The sequence below is a fragment of the Xenopus laevis genome, chromosome 3S (genome assembly GCF_017654675.1).
Source record: "Xenopus laevis strain J_2021 chromosome 3S, Xenopus_laevis_v10.1, whole genome shotgun sequence".
NCBI lineage: Eukaryota > Metazoa > Chordata > Amphibia > Anura > Pipidae > Xenopus > Xenopus laevis.
In genome coordinates, this window is record NC_054376.1 from 49,427,865 (window position 1) to 49,455,006 (window position 27,142).

General features: G+C 37.6%; 1 protein-coding gene across 3 annotated transcripts; it reads right to left on the reverse strand.

Annotated features, from left to right (window-relative positions):
* Nucleotides 1–221: 221 nt before the first annotated feature.
* Nucleotides 222–26,993, reverse strand: gabpb1.S (GA binding protein transcription factor subunit beta 1 S homeolog). 3 transcript variants are annotated; one of them, XR_001934960.2, is made up of 11 exons: nucleotides 26,835–26,993; nucleotides 16,059–16,166; nucleotides 14,860–15,027; nucleotides 12,651–12,845; nucleotides 11,801–11,912; nucleotides 11,194–11,310; nucleotides 7,871–8,059; nucleotides 6,528–6,643; nucleotides 5,129–5,233; nucleotides 2,810–2,866; nucleotides 1,087–1,170 (listed from the first exon to the last, which is right to left on the reverse strand). XR_001934960.2 is itself a non-coding variant. In XM_018254124.2 (10 exons), exons 2-10 carry the CDS (start codon nucleotides 16,164–16,166, stop codon nucleotides 1,018–1,020), a joined length of 1,215 nt encoding a protein of 404 aa, XP_018109613.1. In that variant the 5' UTR covers nucleotides 26,835–26,993; the 3' UTR covers nucleotides 222–1,017.
* Nucleotides 26,994–27,142: the final 149 nt, after the last annotated feature.

Below are 27,142 nucleotides of genomic sequence, written 5' to 3' on the forward strand. Positions count from 1 at the left end.
AAATATCTTTACCATTCCTGACAGTTTTTAATGCATGTATATTGGCAAGTAGCTTTGGATCACTGCTTCTTTCCTTATGCAAAGCTTCATTGTTTTCATGATTTGTGTCATGGTCCAATTTAAAAAAATAAGCTCAGGACAGATGTACCACCTCTTATTTTAAACAGTTACAAAGCATGGAGAGAGTAGTAACCAAAAAAATAATACTCCGTGGAAGCCGGTAAAATATAGTCATTTTATCAGCTCTGAGACTGGAAGAATGAGATATGAACAACAATCCTTACTACTGGGTGACATTCAATGTGTGTGTATAGTTGTGACTTCTTTGCAGTTGAAGGATAACCAAGGATGACTTACGCAGTTAGAATATACAAAAAACATGCAGATTATGTACAAAAAGTTCTCTTTCTTTCTCTTTAAAAAATATTAGCTTCATATACAAGTTAATCTACCTGGATGCTCTGGAAGTTAAACAAGATATAAAAATTTTTGCTTACTTGAAAAAAAAATTTAAGAAAAAACCAAAACTTTTCAAACAGACAGGAACTGAAAAGCTGTACAGATATTTCCACTAGGAAACTTCACTGTCAAAGGCCCTGATTGATCTGATTGGAGAAAGCACTGCAGTTTGAGAAACGGTCGCACGTGGTTTACCAAAACAAAGCAGCGCATTTCACAAGTCAAATTAATCTCTATAAAAAAAAGATTTGAAAAAGAAAAAAAAAAATTGATCAGAATGTTATTTCCGCATCTTTCAGAAAATCAGCATCAACTTAACTGCCAACTGTAAAAAAAAAAAATGGAAAAAAAAAATCCAGACTATATACAGTATTTTCATTTTAAATACGTCTCACAAAGAGTGATTATGGTAACACCAGCATTTGTATAATTCATGGACATATAAACGTCTGAGGTTCTCTCAGGGGATGGGTTCTGTTTCCATTTGTAGTCATACGGGTGCATAGCTTGTGTCTTCTCCTCCATTGAAAACTAGTGAGTCCGTTGCTGGCTAGCTACTTAAACAACTTCTTTGTTAGTCTGCAATCTGGTCATAGCGTCTAGCTTCTGTCTGTAGGCTTCTGCTTCTTGTTCCTTCTTTAGAAGCTGCTGCCGGTACTTCTGAGCTTCACGGTTGGCCTCATCAAGTTGCTTCTGAAGTGTTTCTCTTTCCTATACAGAAAAAGGAAGAATAGAGGATGCCTGCATTAGTTGCTCTGTTTGTAATCTGAGTAAACTGATGTAGCAATCGTCACACAGACTTAAAAGCATGAGGTATGAATCAAGATTGTCTAACAAAAACATTGGTCATTTAGACTTTGCTGGTCCCGGAGCTCTAGGTCACACCATAGTTGAAACACTGAAGTGGACCAAGTTACAAAATGTAATCTGCCTGTCTCTAAATATCCGATGACCCTACACTCTGTAATTGCTATTGTTGATTTGCAAAGCATATAAAAGTGGATTTTTACTATGAATGACTACATTAAACCCTATCATTGAGATGCTCCATTTTAGATCTTAGATTCACTTTGCACTTTACTTTAGCATGAAACAGCACAAACTCTGGGCTTACAAAGCAAATACACCTTTAGACATAGAAAGTAAGGTTAAATACTAGTTTTAAAAGTACTAGAACTCAAATTGAGGAAAAGGCTTTATCCATATAAAGCTCTCTCTGTGAGTTGAGTTAACTTTAAGTATGTTACAGAACGGCAACTTTTCAATTGGCCTTCATTTTTTTTTTTTAATTGTTTTTTTTTTAATTATTTGCCTTCTTGCCTCTTTCCAGCTTTCAAATGGGGGTCACATATAAAAACAAATGCTCTGCAAGGCTACAAATCTATTGTTATTGCTATATTTTATTACTAATCGTTCTATTTAGGCCTCTCTTAGTCATATTACAGTTTCTCATTCAAACAAAGTATGGTTGTTAGGATAATTTGAACCCTAGAACAAGATTAAATTGGTTTCTCATTTTAAAGGCCCTTTAAAAGGAAGCATTACGTGTGCCAACCTATACATTACTCTGACTGATCCACCCATGGCCTTAATGGATGGATACAGTGTGAGGGGCCATACACTTGTAGCGCCACTTTTGTGTTGTTCTGTCCAACTGCCCGATCAATCAGAACAGCAAGAAGTGAAAAGGAGTGTCCTTTCAGGTGACTGACAGAAAGTTTATTTCTGGACCAATAATCCTTAGTCTACCAGGATCACGGGATTACTGATCTGAATAGCTACCCGGTTTGCCATACACATCCAGATGGTTGAGCAGTATGCTAGACGTCGGGCAAAGTTCCCTAACATGTATGGACAGCTCATGTGTGGCACACATGAACCAAAGAGGTATCGGAAAAATCTAAAAGGCTGCATCTTTAGAAGATACTTGTGAAAATGACAATTGTCTATAAAAAAAAGGCGAGTGGAGACAAGTGCATGCACATTGCTGTTATTATTGTTTTGGAAAAAAATCATAGCTCATGAATGCTTCCAAATCTCTGCTACAGTTTTAATGATCATATTGCTACTTCGATAAATCGTCAACAGAACACAACAGAACAGTGTAGACTGCAACAAATGACTGAAAATAAATAGGATCCTAAACATACAGGTAAATGGGGAAAAAAGACTTCATGCATAAAAAAAATAAATGGCCACAAATGTGGTGTTTGAAACCGAAAAAATAATTATAAAAACCCAAAAGGGTGAAAAAAATAATCACAGACACAGATTTGAAAAGTTTTTGGAGATTCTCTCAGAAACATAAAATAAAAATACATTTTTTTTTCTGAAAAATCTGTAGTTGTACCTGAGAGAACTCTTGAGTATTCACAATATAGATTTCTGATCCAGAAGTTTCTGGAATCTGGCAGATTAAACAAGAGTTATAAATGAACCCACATTAAAACAGAGAAAATCCCGACATTATTCTATAAAAGGTTCTCATTTCTCCTCATCACACAGAGTTTAAAGGACGGCCCTACATGGTTCTGATGTGTTTGCCCTGACTATGAAATGAAGTCCCAGTTGGCTTGATGGGTTTGTAATATTCTTTGGATTGCTCTGGACATGAATGGAATGGGATTGAGAAAGGCTGGGACCTAAATGATTTTTCAGCTTCTTTCCAGAAACACTTCCCACATAACTACATGTGGACATAACTATACTTTGGCTATCAATTATTTAGACTTGAGTCTACTAAAAATTCTTTATCAACATAAAAGCTCAGAAGCAGATAAATGGATATTCTCATAAACAAAATAATTTAAACAGGATTTTCCTACTGTAGATCTTCCACTAAAAAGTTTGGGCCTCAATCAATCATTTCATTGTTTTCTCTCCAGTTTGACCTATTTTGTGCCCTGAAATAATTTATACAACTAAAATAAAATGTGGCATGTTAGCATGTACCATGAAGTTTGTGGTCTTTGCTTTTTAATTCCAAAATCCTTCCTGCTGACACTGGGGTAAAGACAGGAACTCATTCAGATGGAAATAGTCCTACAGGATTAAAAGGACTATTTCTGCCATAATGTATTTTTTTTTGCAATGGTTATGTTCATTGATCTCAATGAACACAACACAATAAGGCACCAAGTGTCAGAATAGATGAACAGTTATAACAACTCTAAGCAAGTCTTTTCAGAGATGTATTTAGGTTTTGAAACATCCAAGTACTGGAACTGAATTATAATTAAGCATTTTATTGTACAGATATGGGATCTGTTATCTGGAATTCCTTAAGGTAGTGAAACACAGGGAGATTTGGCGATTTTTAAAAAAAGTGAGTTTCAGCGACAAGGTGATCGTCTTTTTTGCAAGCAAAGATTTCAGGCAACTTCAGCTTCCGAGCCATTTGCATCCCATAGTGTTGCTTTCTCCGCCAGGCTGGACGTTCTTCAACAAGATCAATGAGCCTATTTGTGTCAGACAAATGCTTTGAAAAAGGCATTTTCTGCGGCATATTGTCGCACGAGTATTGTGCGTATCTTCGTATGCGAATGATAAGTAAGCGTTTGGTCGTTGGAACAAAGAATATGAAACTGCCGCCCTAGAAATTACGTCCATACGTTCTTACGACATGCCGCGCACACAAGAATTTCGCATTTGTGGCTACTAATTTACTATTGTGGCTACTAATCTCCTTGTGTGTTTTGCCAATGCATATTTTCACTTCTTCTGAACAGACATGCTATTTCTGATAAATCCCTCCAAAAATGGTTCTCTGCACGTTTTGGGACTACAGGTGATTTCAAGCATTGTGTGTGTAGTAGCTGGCAATTTACATTGTTCTCTATGCCAAGACAAAAAGACGACTCGACGCCAAAGCTTGCTTTTAAAAATCACAGGCGACAAATCTCCCCGTGTGTCATTGCCCTTAGACTCCTGTTTAAACAAGTGGTTTGTTCTTCAGTGTAGCTATGCTAACATATCTCTGTAAAGATGGCAACATTGCCCTGGGTTTATTATTATAACTCTTTAAATATTTTAGTAGCATTAAGGCATAGTAATCCAAATTACACAAAAAGCCCAGGTCCCAAGCATTCCAGATAAAAGACCCCATACCATTATCTGGAGATATCAGTTGCTATTAGCTTGCAGGGATGTGTCTAGCGAAGTCCCATCAGCTCACCTACTGGCCTTTCTAATGTTTGTCAATAAAGCCGCACTCCCAAAGCACGGACAGGTGCTAAAAAGCTCTTCTTTGCTGATGGAAATTTGCCTAGTGAGACTTAAGCCTGTTTATGGATAGTATGGGACATATATTCACTCCAAATACTGTACACATCTCTGTACATTATACAGTTGGTTCTAAATATCTTTAATTACAAATAGGACTACATTAGCTTACTCAAGAAATTATAAAAAGTGTACAAAATCCACTGCCTCTGGACTCTGCAACTCTGTCAGTTTAAGGCATTAGTAGACACTATATATTCTAGATTGCTCTCCATTTTGAGCACTGCAATATATTCCAGCTGCTTTTTTTTTTTTTTTTTTTTTTTTTGCAGTAAAATTTCAAATGAGCTTTAATTCTTAAGACAGGTGTGACAGATCATTCCAGTAAAAGAGGTGGTGAAAAAATTATAGGGAACACCCAAAGTGCTGATAATGTAGAACTGCACACCTGGGATAGCTGAAGGCACTTGATATCACATCATGTAAATGGAAAAAAATCAGATGATGCAAATCATTGATTATGTATATTCATTAGGTATCTCTCTTCCACATACTGCACAATAAAGAGGAACACATTATCAGGTTTCAATGTCATAAAGAAGAATAATGAGTTTTATAGATTACTACAAATGTCAATTCATTTTAAAAGGATCAATAACTTAAAAACTGTATTGTTTGATTAGCTTATTATAGGGGATAGATATAGATCTATCGGGGAAACGTGGCATATGGGCTTGTTATTTTATTAGATCAAAGTGGGGATGTATACAAGATTAACAGCAATTCTGTCTATTTTAAGATTTAGCAAAATGTAGCCGATACCTAGGACAATTCAACAGAAGGCATTATACTGCTTTGTCGGTGTAATAATCTCTTTGGGTACCATTCAAGTACAGAAAATAATAGCTAAGTGCAATCACCCATCCAAATTCTTACTTCCTTGATGTGTATAACACAAAGAGAAAGGATTCAGACAATTATTTTTATATGATTTGCAGATAAAGAGGGTCTTGAGCGGACAACTGGGTGAAACCGCGGGGTGGGGAGAATGAAGAGAAAATACAAGAAAAATGGGGGGTGCAGAGTACCATAGAAATGAGTCCCTAATCTAATATCCAATAACAAACTATGTTTGTTTCCATACCTTACTGTACTAATTCCTGTACTGTAAATTCCTAAATATTACTAGGATATAAAACCTTGTTGGATAGCATGTCTTGTTATCTAATTACTGACCATTACACATATCAAGCAGATATTACAGTGAAATATTCTATTATTAATTATCTATTAACTCTATAGATAATTACACAAATGTCCTTAACATATTTATGTTAATATTATAATATGTTAATAATACTCAGTAGTATCCTGAAATAGGTCTGTACATCTTTCAGGAGGGTAGTCATTAGGGATGCACCAAATCCAGGATTCGGTTCGGGATTCGGCCTTTTTCAGCAGGATCCGGATTCGGCCGAATCCTTCTGCCCGGCCGAACCAAATCCTAATTTGCATATGCAAATTAGGGTCAGGGAGGGAAATTGCGGGACTTTTTGTCACAAAACAAGGAAGTAAAATTTTTTTCCCCTTCCAACCCCTAATTTGCATATGCAAATTAGGATTCGGATTCGGTATTCGGCCGAATCTTTCGCGAAGGATTCGGGGGTTCGGCCGAATCCAAAATAGTGGATTCGGTGCATCCCTAGTAGTCATAATTTTCAAAGACTTTAAAACTGGTATTAATTTGCTGCATCCTGTTCAGAAGTACACCAAATTAATAAAAGATGTACTCATTTAGAAACCTGCAGAAGCATGAAAGAAGACTGGATTTAACAAACAACAGTTACCTCAATTTCTGCAGATTCAACCCGATTTTCAATGATCTCAATGCACTGCCTTTTAGTGGGAGGCTCTTCGCTGATCACAGTTTCTTCAGCGATGTCTGTCGCTGGTACTGTCAGCACTAAAACACATGTATATATTCAATATAAATTTAAAATGCATTCCTTGAAAAAATCTTTTGCATTGGACATGTATATAAAACAGTAAGCAGGTCCACTGCCTTGTAGTATTGTAGGCATGAACTACAATAAATAATCATATACTTGTTGCATTTCTAACCATTCTACAACTTCTCTGGTCTTTTACACAGTCCACCAAAGATTTTTGGTAAGGCCACACTGTAAAAGATGGCACTATTAAATATAGTTACATAGGGTTGAAAAAAGACAAAGTCCATCAAGTTCAACCCCTCCAAATAAAACCCAGCATCCATCCATCCATACATACACACACTGACCCTTCCCTACACTCACATAAAATATATATACTTATACACGAAGGGGCACATTTACTATGGGTCGAATATCGAGGGTTAATTAACCCTCGATATTCAACCATCGAAGGTAAATCCTTCGATTTCGAATATCGAAGGATTTTAATCCATCGATCGAACGATTTTCCTTCAATCAGAAATTGCTAGGAAAGCCTATGGGGACCTTCCCCATAGGCTAACATTGGCGCTCGGTAGGTTTTAGGTGGCGAAGTAGGTGGTCAAAGTTTTTTTTAAAGAGACAGTACTTCGACTATCGAATGGTCGAATAGTCAACGATTTATAGTGCGAATCGTTCGATTCGAAGTTGTAGTCGGAGGTCGAAGTAGCCAAAAAAATACTTTGAAATTCAAAGTATTTTTCATCCTAACCCTTCACTCAAGCTAAGTAAATGTGCCCCCAACTAGAGAGTTTAGTATCACAATAGCCTTTGATATTATGTCTGTCCAAGAAATCATCCAAGCCATTCTTAAAGGCATTAACTGAATCAGCCATCACAACATCACCCGGCAGTGCATTCCACAACCTCACTGTCCTCACTGTGAAGAACCCCCTACGTTGCTTCAAATTAAATATCTTTTCTTCTAGACTGAAGCGGTGGCCTCTGGTACGGTGATCCACTTTATGGGTAAAAAGGTCCCCTGATATTTGTCTATAATGTCCTCTAATGTACTTGTAAAGTGTAATCACGTCCCCTCATAAGCGCCTTTTCTCCAGAGAAAACAATCCCAACCTTGACAGTCTACCCTCATAATTTAAGTCTTCCATCCCTCTAACCGGTTAAGTTGCACTGAACACTCCGTCCCTTTGATAATCCTTATCCTGTCAGTTTTTAGAAACAAACACAAAACAACTTACCTTGCTGACCATCTGGCATAGTTAAAATAATTGGCTGGCCCATCCCACTGTTTGGAATCGCAGACTGGAGATTGCCAAGATGAATGCCATCTGTGAGTATTGTAATGACTTGTTGGCCTCCTGAGCTAACAACTTGTTGGATCGCACCATCGACTGACTCAGCAGTCACCACTTCTTCTGTGGCCACTACTGTAAATGAAACAGAAAAGATAAAACAGATTTTCTAGCATTGCCAAAAAATACTAGGAGAAGGAAATGACACTCAAAATAAAATGTGAATAGATTAGCCTCAACCTGCTATATTTATTTATGAGAAAGCTTTACTATATGTGACTAGTCACTTTTTTTTCCCCATGCACTCATACATTTGTGGCCACCATCCTAAACACTGTGTCAATATGTGCAAGTGCATCCTTACTGCTGCCACCCACATCATTGCTTAAGGAAAAAACAAGGTATATGTAGGGTTTGGGCATATTACTGTACACATGCTGGTCTCCCAAAGTGAGGATTTTCAATCACTGAATGGAAGTTAAAAGGCAATGCATTTAAAAAGGACAAAGGGGTGGATTGTTCAGATACTAGACACTAAAAACAAAATACAGTGTCACAATAAATTTTAGTTTAAGGGATACGGTCACGGAAAAAAATGTTTGTTTCAAAACACATCACTTACTAGTGCTGCTCCAGCAGAATTCTGCATGCAAATTAATTTCTCAAAAGAGCAAACAGATTTTTTTATTTTTAATTTTGAAATCTGACATGGGGCTAGACATATTGCCAGTTTCCCAGCTGCTCCCAGTCATGTGACTTGTGCTCTAATATACTTTGGTCACTCTATATTGCAAGTTGGAGTGATATCACCACCACCCCCCCCCCCCAGCAGCCACAACAGAACAATGGGAAGGTAACCAGATAGCGGCTCCCTAACACAAGATAACAGCTGCCTGGTAAATCTAAGAACAGCACTCAATATTAAAAATCCAGGTCCCCCTACGACACATTCAGTTACATTGAGTAGGATAAACAACAGTCTGCCAGAAAGTAGTTCCTTTCTAAAGTGCTGGCTCTTTCTTAAAGGAACAGTAACACCAAAAACTGGTAATGAAAATATCATGTAGTGTTGCCCTGCACTGGTAAAACTGATCTTTTTGCTTCAGAAACACTACTATAGTTCATATAAACAAGCTGCTGAGTAGGAATTGGCGGAAATTGAAAAACTGCTATATGGCACAGGATAAATAATGGATAACAGCTAGCATTATGTTCTACAGAGCCTTTTCTCCTTTGAATAGCTGCCCCCATTGCTACACAGCAGCTTATTTATATAAACAATAGTAGTGTTTCTGAAGCAAACACACCAGTTTTACCAGTACAGGGTAATACTGCATTATATTTTTATTACTTTAAAACAATTTAATTTTTTGATGTTACTGGTCCTTTAAAGCACATGACCAGGCAAAATAACCTGAGCTGGCTGCCTACACACCAATATTACAACTAAAAAAATATATACTTGCTGGTTCATGAATGAAATTTTATATTGTAGAGTGAATTATTTGAAGTAAACAGTGTAATTAAGAAATAAAAAACTACATCATAAAAATGCTTTTCAATGTGCCTCTGCTGAATAACTTCAAATTCTTACAAATGCTTGAAGTGTGGGAGGGAATACACATAGATCTGTCTGGAATTGAACATGGGAACCCTAAGATGCAAAGCAACAATGCTAAACACTGCACAACCATGTTGCCACAATCAATAAGGTTTAATTTTTCACCATGGAAAATGTGTAAGATTCACAGAGATATATAATAAAGAAGCTTGTTATGTATTACATTTAATAAGAAAAGGCATACACCCATGCAACATACACAGTTTTCATTTTCATATAAATACTGTACACAGTGTGCTCCTCTATGATTTCAGATGGTAGCTGCTATAACTTGTGGTACATTTCAAAATGAAAAGTCCTCATTAAACATACCTTAAAGCTAGCAGACAATTTGAGCTGCAATTTTCAGTCACAAATTGGAGTTATTCAAACCTGGTCAATAAGATCTTTTCTTTGATTTTTTTTTTTTTTTTAAGATTTTGTGAATTAAAGTGGAAGCTTTTCATGACGTAGACTTTAGATCAGACATATTTTAACAATCATCCAAGCTTTCATCTCTATAATTAATGATACCATTATTTTGAATTGCAGAATCCACTTTCTTCCTCTGGAGAAAAATTGCCAGTTAGACGTCACAAGCCGAGTAAGAAAAGACATTTGTGCTCAAATTCATAGATTAAGCACATGGTACTGAAATAATGCACAAATTGTGCTGCACAGTCATACGATCACAATATGCTAATGTAAGAGTAAAAGCAAATATGTGAAGCTTTGATTTTTACATTTCACAGGTAGATGCAATCGTGCTCAAGACAAAACTATATAGATACGTTGGTTTTTAAAATCTAATGATTGTATTATTCGTCCACACACACAAGCAGATTTTTGCACAGCTCAATCTATTTCTGGACAAAATGTATGAATACCTCTGTCTGTGTGGTTTATCATTTCCCACGTATGTAAATTAGGCAACGCTAGCACATCTTCGCTTTGATTGCCAAAGTAACGGTAGCGAAATTTCGCCAGCGTTTGTCGCCCTGGGCGCAACTTCTTACTTTAGGAAATTGCCATTGTCCTAGCAAATTCACGCCTGGCAAAGTGTTTTCGATGGCTGCAACGCCGTTGCTGGCGAATCTTCGCCGGTTAGGGAATTTGCCCCTTAGAAACCGAAGACACTTAGGTGTCTCAATTTTGTGCTGGGCAGCCACTTTCGCTGTTTATTAATGATTGGATGAAGGTACTGTTAAGAATTATGTTCATGTGAATGACACAATGAATCTATGCAGAACACAAGAATCCATGGAGAAGGGATCTAGCATATCCAGGAGTCAGATATAATTCAGTGTAGAAAAATATATGCTTAAACAATTAGGGTTTAAAAAAAAATCACCTTTAAAATTAATAGCTTTTTCATGGGTAAACTTTTACGTGTGGCACATTTGAATATCTTATTATTATTATTATTATTAATAATAAGGTAATACAGGGCAAGCACAAGCTTTGGATTACTGTCCCAAAGCAACAAGATAGTTCAGAAGCTCTGGTCTAAAGTGTACAAAACAGCAGTAACTCCGGTATACCATACCTTGGGACCTTTATTGGCTAATATATTAAAAATAGGCACACTGTTTTCACTTTTTATCACATTACTCCCTTTACCTAGTCATGTTGTCTCTGCACTTATAGTTGTCAAACAATAACAACTAACCTGGTGTTTCTGATGAATTGGACAGAGGAGCAGAAGCCTCAGCTAATGCAGCTAATGTAGCTAAAACGGATGTTGATGAATTGCCAAACTGAACAGTTGATGATACACCGTTGTCATCTAAAAAAAAAAAATATATGACAGACATTATCCCTTACAAAACAGCTATATTTCTACAGTGCCTTGCAAAAGTATTCTGATGAAACCACTAATTTACTGCATAAATCCTACTCTAAAATGTTGTTCTGTGGGAGAATAAAAGGGATGTTTGGCCAAAAGGCCAAACACTGCAGTGGCTAAAGAACAAAAATGTGAATGTCCTATAATAAGCCAGTTTAGGCCCAGATGTCTCTCCAGTAATGAATCTGAGGCACAATTACAAAGCTGAGTGCATCATTTGTCAATTTTGTAGTTACCTCCAAGGTGAGTGAGACAAGTCCCAGGTGTAAAGTACAATTAAAATAAATTTAAACCAGTTCACAAAAAATTAACTTTACAAAACAATACACAGCATTATACCAATAAAAAGAAACCATCAGTCACAGGTGAAATAAGATGAAAATTGTTGAATTCTAGAATCAAGGTTACATGCATAATTTTTCCACCTTACCTGTTAGATTCACTACTCCTCCAGGTCCAATGAAGAACTGCGGTGTAGCTGTATGTATCGTCACAGTGTCAGGACTTTCTGGATTTGTATTGATTTGGTTCTGCATCGCAATCTAGGTGAATATGAAAAACACCAAATATGAACAAAAGAGAAAATGTAGATAAATGCATAGATTGCAACAGTTACATTTTAAAAGTATTATATATTAAAGGACTTCTCAAACTTATTATCATGCCTCAAATGGTTTATTTTGTTAACATGTATACAGGTATGGGATCCGTTATTCGGAAACCCATTATGCAGAAAGCTCCGAATTACAGAATGGCTGTCACCCATAGACTCCATATTATTCAAATAATCCAAATTTTTAAAAATGATTTCCTTTTTCTCTGTAATAATAAAACAGTACCTGGTACCTGATCCAAACTAAGATATAATTAATCCTTTATGGAAGCAAAACCAGCCTATTGGGTTTATTTAATGTTTAAACGATTTTCTACTAGACTTAAGGTGTGACAATCCAAATTACGGAACGATGTGTTATCCGGAATACCCCAGGTCCCGAGCATTCTGGATAACAGGTCCCATACCTGTACCACATGTGGTTTTAATAAGAATATGTTAGTATGCCTATATAAACAGTGACAACACTAATGTCTTTCCTAGTTTCAAGGCTTATATAGGTAAAGTGACCATGCCCAAAACCTTTCCTCTCAATTTATACTTTCATCCAAATAATATCAGACGTTTACCCTGGGTCAGAATACATCAGATATTAAACAAGTTACACTTTTTGGAGAACCACCAAACCACTACCAAAATGTACTTAATGATAGGAAATGAAAATTACCTGAAGAAGTTCCGCAAGGTCCTCGTTCCCATTATCTACCGAGATGTCAAATGCAGTTTTACAAAACTTGCTTTGGCTATGTACATCTGCACCATATTTTATAAAGAGTTCAACAACTTCTTGGTGATTGTGTTCTGTGGCCCACTGAAGAGCAGTCATTTTTAGCATGTCTTTGGCATTAATGTCAGCACCATGCTATAGGGATATAAATTACATTAATTCAGAGCAGATATTTGTCATGCTATATTTTGCAATTGTTTACTGTATCAATGCAGTAAAAAAATACATGTAATCAGAAATTATTTTAACATTGCAATATCTTAATCAAGACATACACAACATCAGTTGTGCTTGTGATATTCTAAAAAGTGCTAGAATTATTCACTTCCACGTGGAACAAGGTGAGTGAGGGATGGAATGGGGCACATTTAATACAGGGCAAATTGTGCTTTATGGAAAAAATTTGCCAAAATTACAATTTGCAACAAAATCACCTATTAACTATGAGGCGAGTAAGACAATTCACTGGCAAAAAAGGTCAGCGCTGGAGAAATGTCGCACTATATCACCAGGCGAATTTTCACCCAGGCAAAAGATCTTTAAAGGGATTGTTCACCTTCCACACATTTTTTTCAGTTCAGTTGTTTATAGATTATTTCCCAGAAATAATGACTTTTTTTAAATTACTTTCCATTATTTATTTTTAACAGTTTTTCCAAAATCTAAGTTTAAAGTTGAATGTTCCTGTCTCTGGTGGCTCAGTAATTCAGGTGCAGACTCTAAACTGCTACAATTTTGCAACATTTAGTTGATACATTTCTCAGCATCTCTGGAATATTAGCAACTATTGTATCAATTCTAACAGAAGATGGAAAGTAATTGGAAAAAGTCATTATTTCTGGGGATCTGAAAACAACTAGTTGTATGAAGGTGAACAACCCCTTTAATCCGCGAATTTATCAAAGCGTGAACTTTTCTATCTGTTACCCCTTTCACCAAAGTCTGGCTGGAGAATTGATAAGATGAAGCTACATCCTCAACATTATTAGATCAGTCACATCATATCCTGTACTCCAAAAAAGTCATAAAAAAGACAATACACTGGTGTTTTTTCATATATTAATGTGGGATTATGTGTACAAGTTGTAACTGTTAAATATATGGTATTTACACTTTTTTAACCATTTAAGGTCTAGGACAAAAGCGTCTTTTGTGTTTATTTTGCTTCCTTGGAAATTTGAAATAATAAGCGGCCACTTCCAGCAATTTCACCATCACTAATACATGTATATGACCTTTATATTGCTGACATATTTAAATTAACGTAAGAACAAGTATGGTAATAAAGAGAAAATTCACTAAGAAACGTTTGTACTTATGAATTTTCGCTGGCGAAAGTATGCCGGCATTCATTTGCTGAAGTTTCACAGTTTGTCGATTACTCCTAGTAGTCACAAAATAACGACTGATGTAGTTGCACAAAGTATGGCGACGATTTCTGAAGCTGAAATTATGACATGAGCCGTGTGCCCCGATGACGGTCAATCTAATGGGGGTGGGGTGAGAAAATGGTCCTTGCAAGTTTTTTTTATACAAGCTCTACTCAATGAGCTTACGTAAAAAAAATAAGGTAGTGTTCCCCTTAAGTTCCATGGTTCTTTGATCTTTCTATGCCACATGTTGTCAGTAAATATAATGAACAGCATAGATTTAAAAAACGAACAAAAACACATAAAATCTATAGTGCCAGCATAATTATATTGCCATAGATTGTACATTTGCCAGCACTTAAAGGGTCAATCACATACAAAATAAAGAACATATAAGTAAAGGCAGCTGGGCTTTTATTTATTTTTAATATGGAACACTCCATAAGCAGTCAATATTTATTTCTGTACATACATAATAGAGGTATATGTATTTCTATTTATATAGTGCTACTCGTGTAAGTAGGAGTGTTCGCAAGAACAAACAGGGGTCATTACAATAAAACATACAAACAGAATGTACAGCACCATTACAGATTAAGTACTAAGTAGCGCTTACAATCCTATAGATCGTTTTAAAACCTAAATAAAGTCAAATAAAATTCTATTGACCCATAACTGTCTTGTCAGTTTACTACATGAATTATGAAATAAAGCGGTTAGGGAGTCATTCTATAAAATCCTTAATGGAAGGATTACATCAATTTCCTCTATCTACTCACCTTAATTAAAACTTCTACAATGTTTGCATGCCCTTCAGATGCAGCCATATGAAGAGGAGTCCTGTCGACTTTTGTACGGGCATCTCTACTGACACCCGCCCGAAGTAAAACCTCAGTTGTGGAGTAGTGTCCATATTGTGCTGCTAAATGTAGTGGTGAAGTTCCTAGCTGCAATCACAAGGTCATATTCATTAGGAAAAATAATGAAAATAATTATAAAAATAATAATGCTGGTAAAATTCATTCTATTGTCATGTAATGTAACTAAACACTAAAAATTAAAATACCTACATACATTTTAGCAAAGAGCCTTCATTTCAATTTGGCAATTTAATCTGCCCCAGCCATCTGGCACTCGTCATTGTATATTCTATTCATCTCAGGGGTACTGAGGAATGCAAGGTACAAGAAGCTGCTTATGGCAGTAAATGGTTTCTTTGGGCCCATTTTTTATTCTAGCACAAAGAAAGCTCTGTGCAAGCTAGACACAAGTTCTGTGTGTATTGAACTCTAAGGGCCACATCTTGCCCTTGAGACTTGCTATATTGGAAAAGACTAATATAAGATAAGATAGTTATCAAATGGTGAACCCCACTGATAAATATGATTCTAAATATCCCATAGGAATGAATAGAACATGGGTGAGTTTTTCTGTGGTGAGCTTTAATCTCACATTTTGATAAATCTGCTCCTAAGTGTCTCACAAACTGAAAAATAGTAATGTTGAAACATCCAAGAGTTATCTATAACTTATCTACAGTGTTCTTATTGCCCTGGCTGAATTTTATATTTTTACAATTTGGCTGCAGATTTATTACACTGGAGAAGTATGGTGGTTGGAGGAGGTCTGTGTTTCAATCTGTGGCAGGGGCGTAACTACAGAGGAAGCAGACCCTGCGCCTGCAGGGGGGCCCAGGAGGTACAGGGGGCCCCATGAGGCTCTCATTGATGAGCAATTTGAACATATATTGGTAAAACAGGACAAACACTGGATATGTTGGGGGCCCTAAAATTAATTTGCTGTGGGGCCCAGCAACATCTAGTTACGCCACTGATCTGTGGTATAGAGCTACAGGCAGTTTTTACATTGCTAAAGTTCGTGGCCTGAAGAAACCATTTAGAAATGTCTGCCTGCAGCTTTCGCTAACAAATAGACTAGAAACAAAAAATAATGTTACTACATAAAAAAACGAAATTACCCAATCTGTGGTAAAAGGAGCTCCGTTTGCCATTAATATACGAACTTCGTCATCTTGGCCCGCTCTTGCTGCTTCTAAAAGCTTCTTTCCCAAATCAACCAAGGACATCTTTAAAAGGAAAATATACACATATTTACTTAGTTATTTGAGCTAAAAAGCATTATTCAATCAAGTTCATCCCCCAAAACTGCAATAAGTAGTGTAAAAATTTTTCCTAACAGCTGGGAAGGTTTTAATAAATGGAGAAAATATCGAACTGCTGGGAAACCCTCAGGGTCCCCTAATTCAATGTGATAAATCCATATTCTGTAGCATTAAAATGCTTAGAAAGTCTTAATAAATGCACTGCTGCTCCTCATAATGTGTTAAAGTGGACCTGTTACCCAGACACAAAAATCTGTATAAAAAACAAGATTCTGAGATTATGCAAGGCTTGCCTTAATAACACTGTCCACAAAATGGCTCCTTCCTGCTTGCTATAATTATGAATTCCCAGACTGAAGGAAACAAAATTCAAATAATGTATACAGTGTAATTAAAGTTCAATTTGCTTGACTAATGTGATAAAATAGGATTTTGAATAATTTTCTTGTGTGACAGGTACCCGTAAAAATACATTGTGCCCGAAAACAATGTGTAATTGCTTTTCTTAATTGTGAAAATGGGCGGAAGTGATATAAATCTATTGGAACGGGGTAGTCTACCGTGGCTGTTACTGATGCAGGGAAGCCGTGTCTCCTTCCCATGAATTTATCCAAGGTTTAAAATGCTCTTAAATTTGTCCAATCTGCAGCTAGTTCATATCCTCTTCATAAAACAATAATGTCATTCAAAGATAAAATCAAAGACCATTATTCCCAATGTGGCAACATTCTTCAGAATTTACTAGCGTTAAATTAGCCAAATACAGCTTGCATGCAAGTCGACTATCAAAAGTGTTTTTCTGCTAGGACCAATGGCCAGCATTCATTAGGCTAATTACAAGTATACATAAATAATCTCACACCATTATTTTGTCTTTTCAATATTTTTATTTGTATTGCACAGTCAGGAAAAAACAGGTACACAGGCAGCCATATGCAATCAGAGGAAACAGTACAATGATGTGAAAGTTACATATGCAAAAACAGGTTCAAGATTAAGTGATCATGTACATTCAGCAAGTATAGTCAAATATAGGAAAAGCATAAATTGTAGACATTCTGTACTGTTATCCGTTATATCCCAAGCTATGACTAATCCTGCGTAATGTATACCTTATGTTGAAACAGATGAAACATTATAATCAAAAAAAAAAAATAATAAAAAGACAACCCAAACTCTAGCCCCAGCAAATCATATACTTGAGTAAGAGAAATCCCATATCCACAATACTTAAATGCTAAGTAAAGCCATATGACCATCAGTCCCATATCTATATTCCAGCCATGGTGTCCACGCTAATACAAACTTACTATGTGAGTCTAAAAGAATACTAGTCAATTTCTCTTGTGACATTAACACACCATTATTTTAATGTACCCTATCCTGCTGGAGGGCAATAAAAAGCTTATCCAAGGCAACAGGGATCCATATTCTCAATAATTTCTCCAAAACATGCTATTAAGTAAAAAAATATATTTTATTCACATCAGTAGTTAAAAAACATGTATAGTATTCCCTCTAACGCCTAACGCGTTTCATGCTTACCCAGCACTTAGTCATAGGCAGAATCCTGCCTATGACTAAGTGCTGGGTAAGCATGAAACGCGTTAGGCGTTAGAGGGAATACTATACATGTTTTTTAACTACTGATGTGAATAAAATATATTTTTTTACTTAATAGCATGTTTTGGAGAAATTATTGAGATTGTGGTTTTACCTCTGTTTGGTCACTAGAGGTCTCCGACATGCTCACTAATAGTATTTACTGATTCTGCTCCCAATTTGATTCTAATAACAGGGATCCATATACCCCACACTGTAAGAAAAGATGGTAAAAAAAATAACCAAGTAGATGATATATGGGAGATTAATGGGGTGGTACACCTTTAAGTTAACTTATAGTAGGTTATAGAATGACCAATTCTAAGCAGCTTTTCAATTGGTCTTCGTTATTTATTTTTATAGTTTTTGAGTTATTTGCCTTCTTCTTCTTCTGACTCTTTCCAGCTTTCAAATGGGGGTCACTGACCACATCTATTGTACAAACAAATGTTTTCTAAGGCTACAAAGTCAACTTTATTTCCACTTGTTTTTACTTTCTATTCAGTCCCCTCTCGTATTCATATTGCAAACTGGAGAGCTGCAGAATGAAAAGCTAAGTAACTCAAAAACCACAAATAATAAAATTGAAACCCAACTACAAACTGTCTCAGAATATCACTCTCTACGTCATACTTAAAGTTAATTAAACGGTGAACATCCCCTTAAAATGAATATGGGAGTCACCAGTAAACCCAAGGGGAGAGCAATTAAGGAAAAAAAAAAAAAAAAGGCCCAAACCTACTTAAAGCAGTGGCACACAGGGCAATCAAACAAAATACAGGATACTTGCCATTGCTTCTCATTGTGATGATCTGAATCATAGAAAGTTGCTGGGAGCTTCCTGACAGTGGGGGACAACCATTATAAATGCTTTTGTACTACTATTAGCCTAAGGGTTATAACATTTTGTTCACAATAAATCGGGAAGTTACTTTCCGTATAAACGTAATTCCGGCTTGTTGTTTAAATAAGTATGGTGGTCTTATTGAAGTGAAAATCTTCACCCCGTTAAGTGGCAGTATTTGTAGAGACTGAGTAGAAGCAAAATAAAACATGCTTTGTGAAATCCAATAAGTCTAGAATCCCATAAAATTTTGGGCTCCAAGGCTCGGTGCTAATGACCAAGAAAAACCACACCTTTCAATACACATTTAAACATGTGGTGCAAAACTGACTTTCTACAACTATGGCTGATGAGAAGAAATAATCCAAGAGCAACAAAATAAAAATGGGCCGATTAAGTAAAAATCACCACCAGAGGACACCGTAGATGGTTCTACGGTACACTAATATTTGGACTCCTCTGTACAGTATGTAACTTTATATACAGTCGATCTATTTGGATATGTAGTGAAGTATATTTTTTATTACAATAAAAATACAAACAGGGAGGACAATCACAGAAATAAATACTTTTACAAAGATTAGGTAATATGTGATATGAGACACAGGAGGAAGGTGAGCCATAACCTGAAATGCTTACAATATGAATCATGATAGACTCAAACACGAAAAGAAGATCATTATTCAGAGGCTACTCAGTGGACTGCTGATTTTTATTAAAGGGGAACTATAGTGAAAATGAAAATGTAATATAAGCTTCATCACACTGAAATAAGAAACTTTCTAAATACAATCAATTAAATATTCTGCATTGTTTATCTTCACTATTCCTCTCTCAGCATCTGTTTCTTTTCAGTTTGTCTTCATGCAGCAGTTGGGTGTCAGATATTCATTGACAGATCCAATATATCTTATTGGGGGGGGGCTTCCTTTCCTAACAGATGAATTAGAGCTCACTCAAATAACTGATTCCAGTACAAACAAAATCGAACAAAATAACTGCCTCTTGTACAAATCCTGCATGTAGAGAGACAAGATGTCTGGTGATTTTAATAGCGCAAGCTAATACATCTTCTAGGCTAAATCTTCTGACTAAAGGTGGCCATACACAGGCCGATAAAAGCTGCCGACAGACCGTGTCGGCAGCTTATTGGCCCGTGTATGGGGCCCCCCGACGGGCTTCACCGATCGAGATCTGGCCGAAAGTCGGCCAGATCTCGATCGGATGGGACAAAAAATCCCGTCGGATCGCGGCCGCATCTATTCGTTGATGCGGTCCCACGATCTGACCGCCGTTAGGCATCGTCAGGATCCAATCGTTGGGCCCTAGGGCCCACGATCGGATCAGCCCGATATTGCCCACCTCAAGGTGGGCATATCGGAGGGAGATCCGCTCGTTTGGCGATGTCATGTATGGCCATCTTAATACATCTTCTAGGCAAAAGGAGCCCCCCCCTCCTATATGATATATTGGCTGTAATTGACAATGAATATCTGACACCCAACTCCTGCATGATGACAGAATTAAGAGAAACAGATGCTGAGAGAGGAATAGTGAAGATAAACTTGATTATTTCAGAAACTGTACAGAATATTTAATTGGTTATATTTAGAAAACATCTTATTTCACTGTGCTGAAGCTTACATTAAATTTTAATTTTCTCAATAGGTCCCCTTTAATTGTGCTCTAAAAGGGGAACTATCGTAAAATGTAATATAAGCTTCAGCATACTGAAATAAGAAACTTGCTAAATACAATCAATAAAATATTCTGTACCGTTCTGAAATAATCAAGTTTATCTTCACTATCCCTATATATCTTATATGGGGGCTCCTTTTGCCTAGAAGGTGTATTAGAGCTCACTCTATTAAAATCACCAGACATCATGTCTCTCTTCGTGCAGGATTTGTATATAAGGCGGTTATTTTGTTAGATTTGTACTGGAATCAGTTATTTGAGTGAGCTCCAATACATCTGCTAGGAAAGCCTCCCCCCACAAGATATATTGGATCTAACTGTCAATGACTGTCTGACACACAACTGCTGCAAGAAGACAGAATGAAGAGGAACAGATGCTGAGAGAGGAATAGTTAAGATAAACTTGATTGTTTCAGAAACACTACAGAATATTTAATTGAATGTATTTAGAAAATGTCAGTATGCTGAAGCTTATATTAAATTTTCATTTTCAGGATAGTTCCACTTTAAGAACGGGAAGTAGAACGCAGTTTTACTTTCAGATTTTGTAAACAGGTATATTTGACACCAGGTATATTTAGTGGGGCTGTATTTATAATCATCATTCTCAGTGTCAATAATGCATGATATAAGTGTTATTAGTTCTAAAAACACCCCCCCCCCCCAAAGGGCTTGAAATAAAAGGCCTCTTCAGATACACAGAGATGTCAACCTGGCCCGTTCATTGCATGTGGTGTGGTCAAACCCTGGTCATGCTCTGCCTAATGCTGCCTGTAATGTGATATTTTCATTAGGGTTTTATGCCTTTTCAATTGGGGCAATGTGTGTTTGCTTTAGAAACACTACTAAATGTTATATAACTATTCTAAAAATATTTTTAAAATTTCTGAGCTGAAGCTCTGACAGTCACTCCATAAATATTCAAATCATATGGTCTGCATGCCAAGGAATCATCCTCGAAAGATTCACCTTTGAAGAACTGCTGAGGAAATCCGTTATTTTCTGGCATGTCTTATACACTTCCTTCTTCGCAGATAAAACCTCAGATGATTTACAAAGATTCCAGACAAGCATTATTATTAAAGCAGATGGACAAGCTTTTCCGCAGTAATCTAGTGCATTTATTAAGTAGTACATTCACACAGGAATATTAAATAAGAAACAGATACAGGAAGTAAAATGGCTCTACAGTTGCAGTTTACAGCACAGTGGCACAGAGATGCATAAATGGCCATTGTTAGAAAGGCAACAGTCAGGGGAACACTGCCAGAGATGCAATAAACAGGTGGCTAAAAATTGCCAATGACAAACTGGCAGAGAACCAGAGTTCCCCAGGCTGTCCTTGGTTTTGGTGGTACCCAGGACAATAGTTTTGGCTGGGCCCCACCATTTATATAAAGTAAGGCTATCACAAATGAAGCCTTTAAGCTGTTGCTGAGAAGGGGAGTTGTAGTTAAAGGGGTTGTTCACCTTCAATGTACAAATCTTATGAAACCACTAACAATGTTCTCAATGTGTTAGAAAAACCATTTTCCATAACAAAAAGAAAAAATGCCATTGTAAAAGTTAATTTTTATACCTATTAATCAGTCCTTCTCCTGTCTCTCAGACCAGTTTTCTGAAGTGATGGGAGTGGCCTATTTTGAACCTGACACACCAAGAACTTCCTATATGATGACATCATCATGCCCAGGCTTTGCCCTTACTTGTTTCCTATTGGATGTTGATACTGCCCTCCTCCTAGTAATTCATTGGGTGCTTGTGAACTGTAACCAGTCACATATTTTGAATGATCATTGGTTGATTACTCAATTGTAATGGCAGAGGTTAACAGACGCAGCATATAAACAAACCTGCTTTGTAACAAGCAATCACACAGCCATGCAGACAATTCCTGCAGAAAAGGAAGGAGCAACATTGTTCTCCCAATTCTGGCACTCTCCTTCTGCCTAGACTAACACTGAATGTAGTGCCAAAGGGGTGCAAACTTTTCTGGGAATAAATACTGGCGTTTCTATATTTTTATCTTTTAATACCTTTGGCATTAAGCATAATGTCAGTTATTTACAAAATTGCAACAAAACCACCACTGACTTGCTTAGAAACGTATGTAACTTACACATCTAGCAGGGACAGTAGGGTTGCACCTCACCCTTTTAAAACCAAACACATATGAAATCCACAGCCTGCATGGCTAATTATCAACTCATTTAGATGCTGCAGACTGAACTGATTTCTGTGCAGCCATGTATCATGCATCTAAATGAGTTGATAATTAGCCATGCAGGCTGTGGATTTCATATGTGTTTGGTTTTAAAAAGGTGAGGTGGCAGCCCTAAGTGACAGGCAGAGCAGTGTTGAGGGCAGGTAGGTTTTTTGAACATTTTGTGCGCTCTCCCAGGGGGGGCGGTAATTTACCTAGGAAAACTATACCTTTTTTAAGTGTTTAAGTGTTCCACTTCTGGAACAAGATTTAGGGCTAGTCCACACGGGGAGATAGCCCTGCGTTTGCGGCGACAAAGCGCCGCGCCAGTCGCCGCGACCGGCGCAGGCGACAGTTTTGTATGGGCGCCTATGTAAAAACGCCTGTGCTAACCACACCAGGCGATGCGCTTTTCAACAGTCGCCTGAAAAAGCCTGGCGAGGCATTTTCAGGCGACTGTTGAAAAGCGCATCGCCTCGTGTGGTTAGCACAGGCGTTTTTACATAGGCGCCCATACAAAACTGTCGCCTGCGCCGGTCGCGGCGACTGGCGCGGCACTTTGTCGCCGCGACCGCAAACGCAAGGCTATCTCCCCGTGTGGAATAGCCCTTAGAGCTCTAAATGCCAAAAAATGAAACAGTTCTATTTTTCATGATATAGGGATCTATACCAGAAAAATATTTCACTTCATGTACAAAAATTCAACTCATTTGGAAAGCCTCAAGCTCATACAAATAGTCCTGGAATTCACGTCAGCTGCTGAATAATGATTTTTTATGAGGTAAATACACAAAATAATACATGGACCCCCCCAAAATAATATATTTCTGGAAAGTACAAGGGCATTTCCCATAGTATCCATTATAATCCAATAATTCAAATTTATAAAAATGATTTCCCTTTTCTCTGTAATAATAAAACAGTCGCTTGTACTTGATCCCAACTAAGATATAATTAATCCTTATTGGAAGCAAAACCAGCCTATTTTTATTTAATGATTACATGATTTTCTAGTAGACTTAAGGTATGAAGATCCAAATTATGGAAAGATCCATTATCCATAAAACTCCAGGTCCCAAGCACCTCGACCCCCCCCATCTGCACAGTTGAAGTCTATGCAGTACACAGCCCACACTCCCCCTCCCTCTCACAAACTTGTAACAGTTTCTCTTCAGTACCTGAATGCTGCTCAAATTCCCCAGCACAGGAAGCAGTGGCAGATTGACAGCAGACACAGCCAATAGGAGTTAAGTTAGCTGCCAGTACAATGTGTGATGTCATATAAGGAAGAGGAAGTGAACACTGTAGTGTTTTTGGGGGTCAGTGACCCCCTCCCAGCACAGGGTCTGTGTGGAACTGAAGGATTAGTACAGGGACACTTCTGAGGTGAATATCTCTTGAACTGTACTTTTTCTGTTAACTATTTCTATGGAAAAGTTTGTTCTATTCATGTGAACTGTTAGATTTGTCAATTTGTTACAAAGGTGAACAACCCCTTTAAATAATGTAAGTTAAATAAATTAAAGTGATACTGACACTAAAAAACTACTTTTTAAAATATGAATGTACATTAAAAGTTACCTATAGGTCATGTTGATGCTATAATAATATAATAATGCTGACAGACTCCTGCTGCACAAATATGGCAGCCCCCTCATGGATGAACACAGGGAGTCAGATAGGTAATGTAAAGCATTGGGCAAATACTTTGGGGCAGATTTATCAAGGGTCGAAGTGAAATCAAGGGAATTTTTGAAGTAAAAAAATTCGAAATTCGATGTAATTTTTTGGATACTAAGACCATCGAATAGGATACTACGACTTCGAATTTACTTTGATTCGAAGAAAAATCGGAATATTCGATAATCGAAGTACTGTCTCTTTAAAAAAAACTTTGACTTCAATACTTTGCCAAATTAAACCTGCCAAAGTGCTATGTTAGCCTATGGGGACCTTCTACAATCATTTTCTAAGTCTTTACAAATCGAAGTAAAATCGTTCGATCGTACGCTAAAATCGTTGGATTCGAACGATTTAATCGATCGAACGATTTTACTTCGAGCATTCGATTGCAAAATTCTGTGAAAAATCCTTCGACTTCGATATTCAAAGAAGTATTTTAATTCGATGGTCGAATTTCGAAGTATTTTTTACTTCGAAATTCGACCCTTGATAAATCTGCCCCTGTATGGCAAAATTATAAGTAGCATTCAAAGTAAATTTTATGATAGATGTAAAAAAAAAAAAGGTTGGATTTCTGGTGGCAGTATCTCTAAGTATCCAGAAATGTAGCAGACAGCACCATCTAAGGATACAATTAAAAAGCCTTTATTTGTTACTTTTTGGCTTCATAATCTGGACAGATACAATGTTTCAAGCCAAACAATGGCCCTTTATCAAGATTATATATCTTTCAACTCATCCCTGCTGACTGTTGTTCTCTCTTAAATGAGTAGCCTAACTTTCTACTTACCCCTCCTTGCAGGTCCTGTCCAGCGGAGAGCACAGCAGCCATCTTGTCTCCTTCGGTCTTCTTTCTGTGTTGATCGGCATTTTCGGGTGCATGCGCGGAAAGTCACGAAATTGATAGTCACGGAAATATCGGAACTTTTGGCGCATGCGCAGTAGTTCTGCAACGGAAGATTCCTCCAACTGCGCATGCGCCCGAAAATGCTGATCACTACAGGAAGAAGACCGAAGGAGACAAGATGGCTGCTGTGAAATCCGCTGGACAGGACCTGCAAGGAGGGGTAAGTAGAAAGTTAGGGGCATTTGCCCAGGGTGCCAGGTAGGCCAGGGTGGGGGGGGCCTATTAAGGGTAGGGGGGATGCAAATTAGAGGGTTAAATTCTCCTTTAACTTTTCTACAGGTTATAAAAATCATCACCAGGCCCGGACTGGAAATCTGTGAATTCTGACAAATGCCAGTAGGGCTGCTGTGAGATGCCATAGACAGCTGGTGGAAACCTCTGCATTAGAAATGTCAGGGCCTATTTTGACTTCCAGTCTGGACCTGATCGTCATTGCTGTTTACAAAGGCAACATAAAGCATTTTTAGTTTGAGAATGAAACCTCTATAAAGCAGTGGCCCCCTGCTGGCACAGCTCTGCAATCACATGACAAAACTGCAAATCAATCATTTTACTGTGTCAATGGTGGCGATAATTTAATAACGGATTTGTTTAATCAAACTGGGTGACACCACGTTTATAAAATGAGCTCAGACACGTTCAATGACAGCAACTTCGGATGAATAGTAACGCATTTGTACCATATGTTTAGAGGTATGTGTAGAGGCCAGGCCCTATGGCTTTAAAGGACTACCAGCCTAACCTGCCCTAGAGCGAACAGCTAATAACCACTGTGAGGGGCATATTTATCAAGGGTCATATTTCAAAAAGACCAACCGAAATTAAGTTGTTTTTTTTTTGGCCGAATAGGTCCGTATTCGAATCAAGGGAACATCACATTGGATCGAATTCGATTTGAAGTCCCCCCCCCCCCCAAAAAAAACTTAGATTTTTCAAAGTCCACCAATTGACTCCAATTCGGCAGGTTTTAGATGGCAAATGGTTGAAGTCAAATTTTTAAAGAGACAGTACAGGATACATTTCAATATTCACATTTTTTTCAAATTCTAATCGAATGGACTATTCCGTAGTCGAAGAACACAAAAAATAGCTTGAAATTAGATTTTTTTTAATTTGAAAATTCACCTCGACCTTTGATAAATCTGCCCCTAAGTATAATGGCAACTAAAGGGGGGGGCAGACTGCGCCAATATTAAGACTATCCTCAGGCAGAGGCGCGTGTAAAGCGATGAAAGCATAAATCCAGGCCGGGGCGTAAGGGAACAAAACACGCAAAACCTCATTATTATTAAGATGATAACGAGCAATGGCCCCGTTTATTAGTAATAAGCAAATTAAACCATTAGCCAGAACTACACTCGGCGGGTTACGTTTCCCCGCCCGGTCGGAACCGCGGCCTTCCATAGAGCCTGTAGAAAGCCAGACATCAGCCCTTCCCGCCTTTACAATCCCACGCGCCTCGGGACCCCCAGAGCCCGAGAAACCCCTGGAACATCCCCAGATCCCCGGAAACCCGCCGGCTTTAACGCAATAAACAGGAAATCGTTCGGATGATCTGGGTTCCGGGGGAAGTTGAATTATTTTTTACCACAGACGAGATCAACTTCCACATCCGGTAGGGCCCGACACCCAACACTGACCTGGAAAAGATTCGGTAACCTAACAGAAACATCTCCCAGCGCTGTCTAAGCTTACCGTGCCCGCCGTATTGGTACCGTCTCGGCAGCCCTGCTCTCCTTTGTTGGGGAGCCTTCTTTTCAAACCAAGCCGGTTTTACTTCAAACGCCTTCTCATCGGCGCCGAAAATCCCCGCACAAAAGTCCCCGTTTAGCGCGGAGGTGCACTATTTTCTGAGTGCGCGCATAGCCTTGGTTTCGTGTTCGGGAAGGTGGCACAGTGGCCTTTGCTTTTGCGTTTCAATTTCAATTACGCGCTTTTAACATATAGACGTTAGTCGGATTGTGTTATATTCTCATTTTATTAAACATATTTATTCATAATCT

Excerpts from the sequence above, each read along its gene's own strand:
- gabpb1.S (XM_018254124.2), bottom strand. The coding sequence starts at position 16,166 with ATGTCCTTGGTTGATTTGGGAAAGAAGCTTTTAGAAGCAGCAAGAGCG. Across the intron at positions 15,028-16,058 it reads CTCCTTTTACCACAGATTGG|CTAGGAACTTCACCACTACA; the intron begins GTAATTTCGTTT and ends TTGTGATTGCAG. Across the intron at positions 2,867-6,527 it reads TTGAATCTGCAGAAATTGAG|ATTCCAGAAACTTCTGGATC; the intron begins GTAACTGTTGTT and ends TTAATCTGCCAG.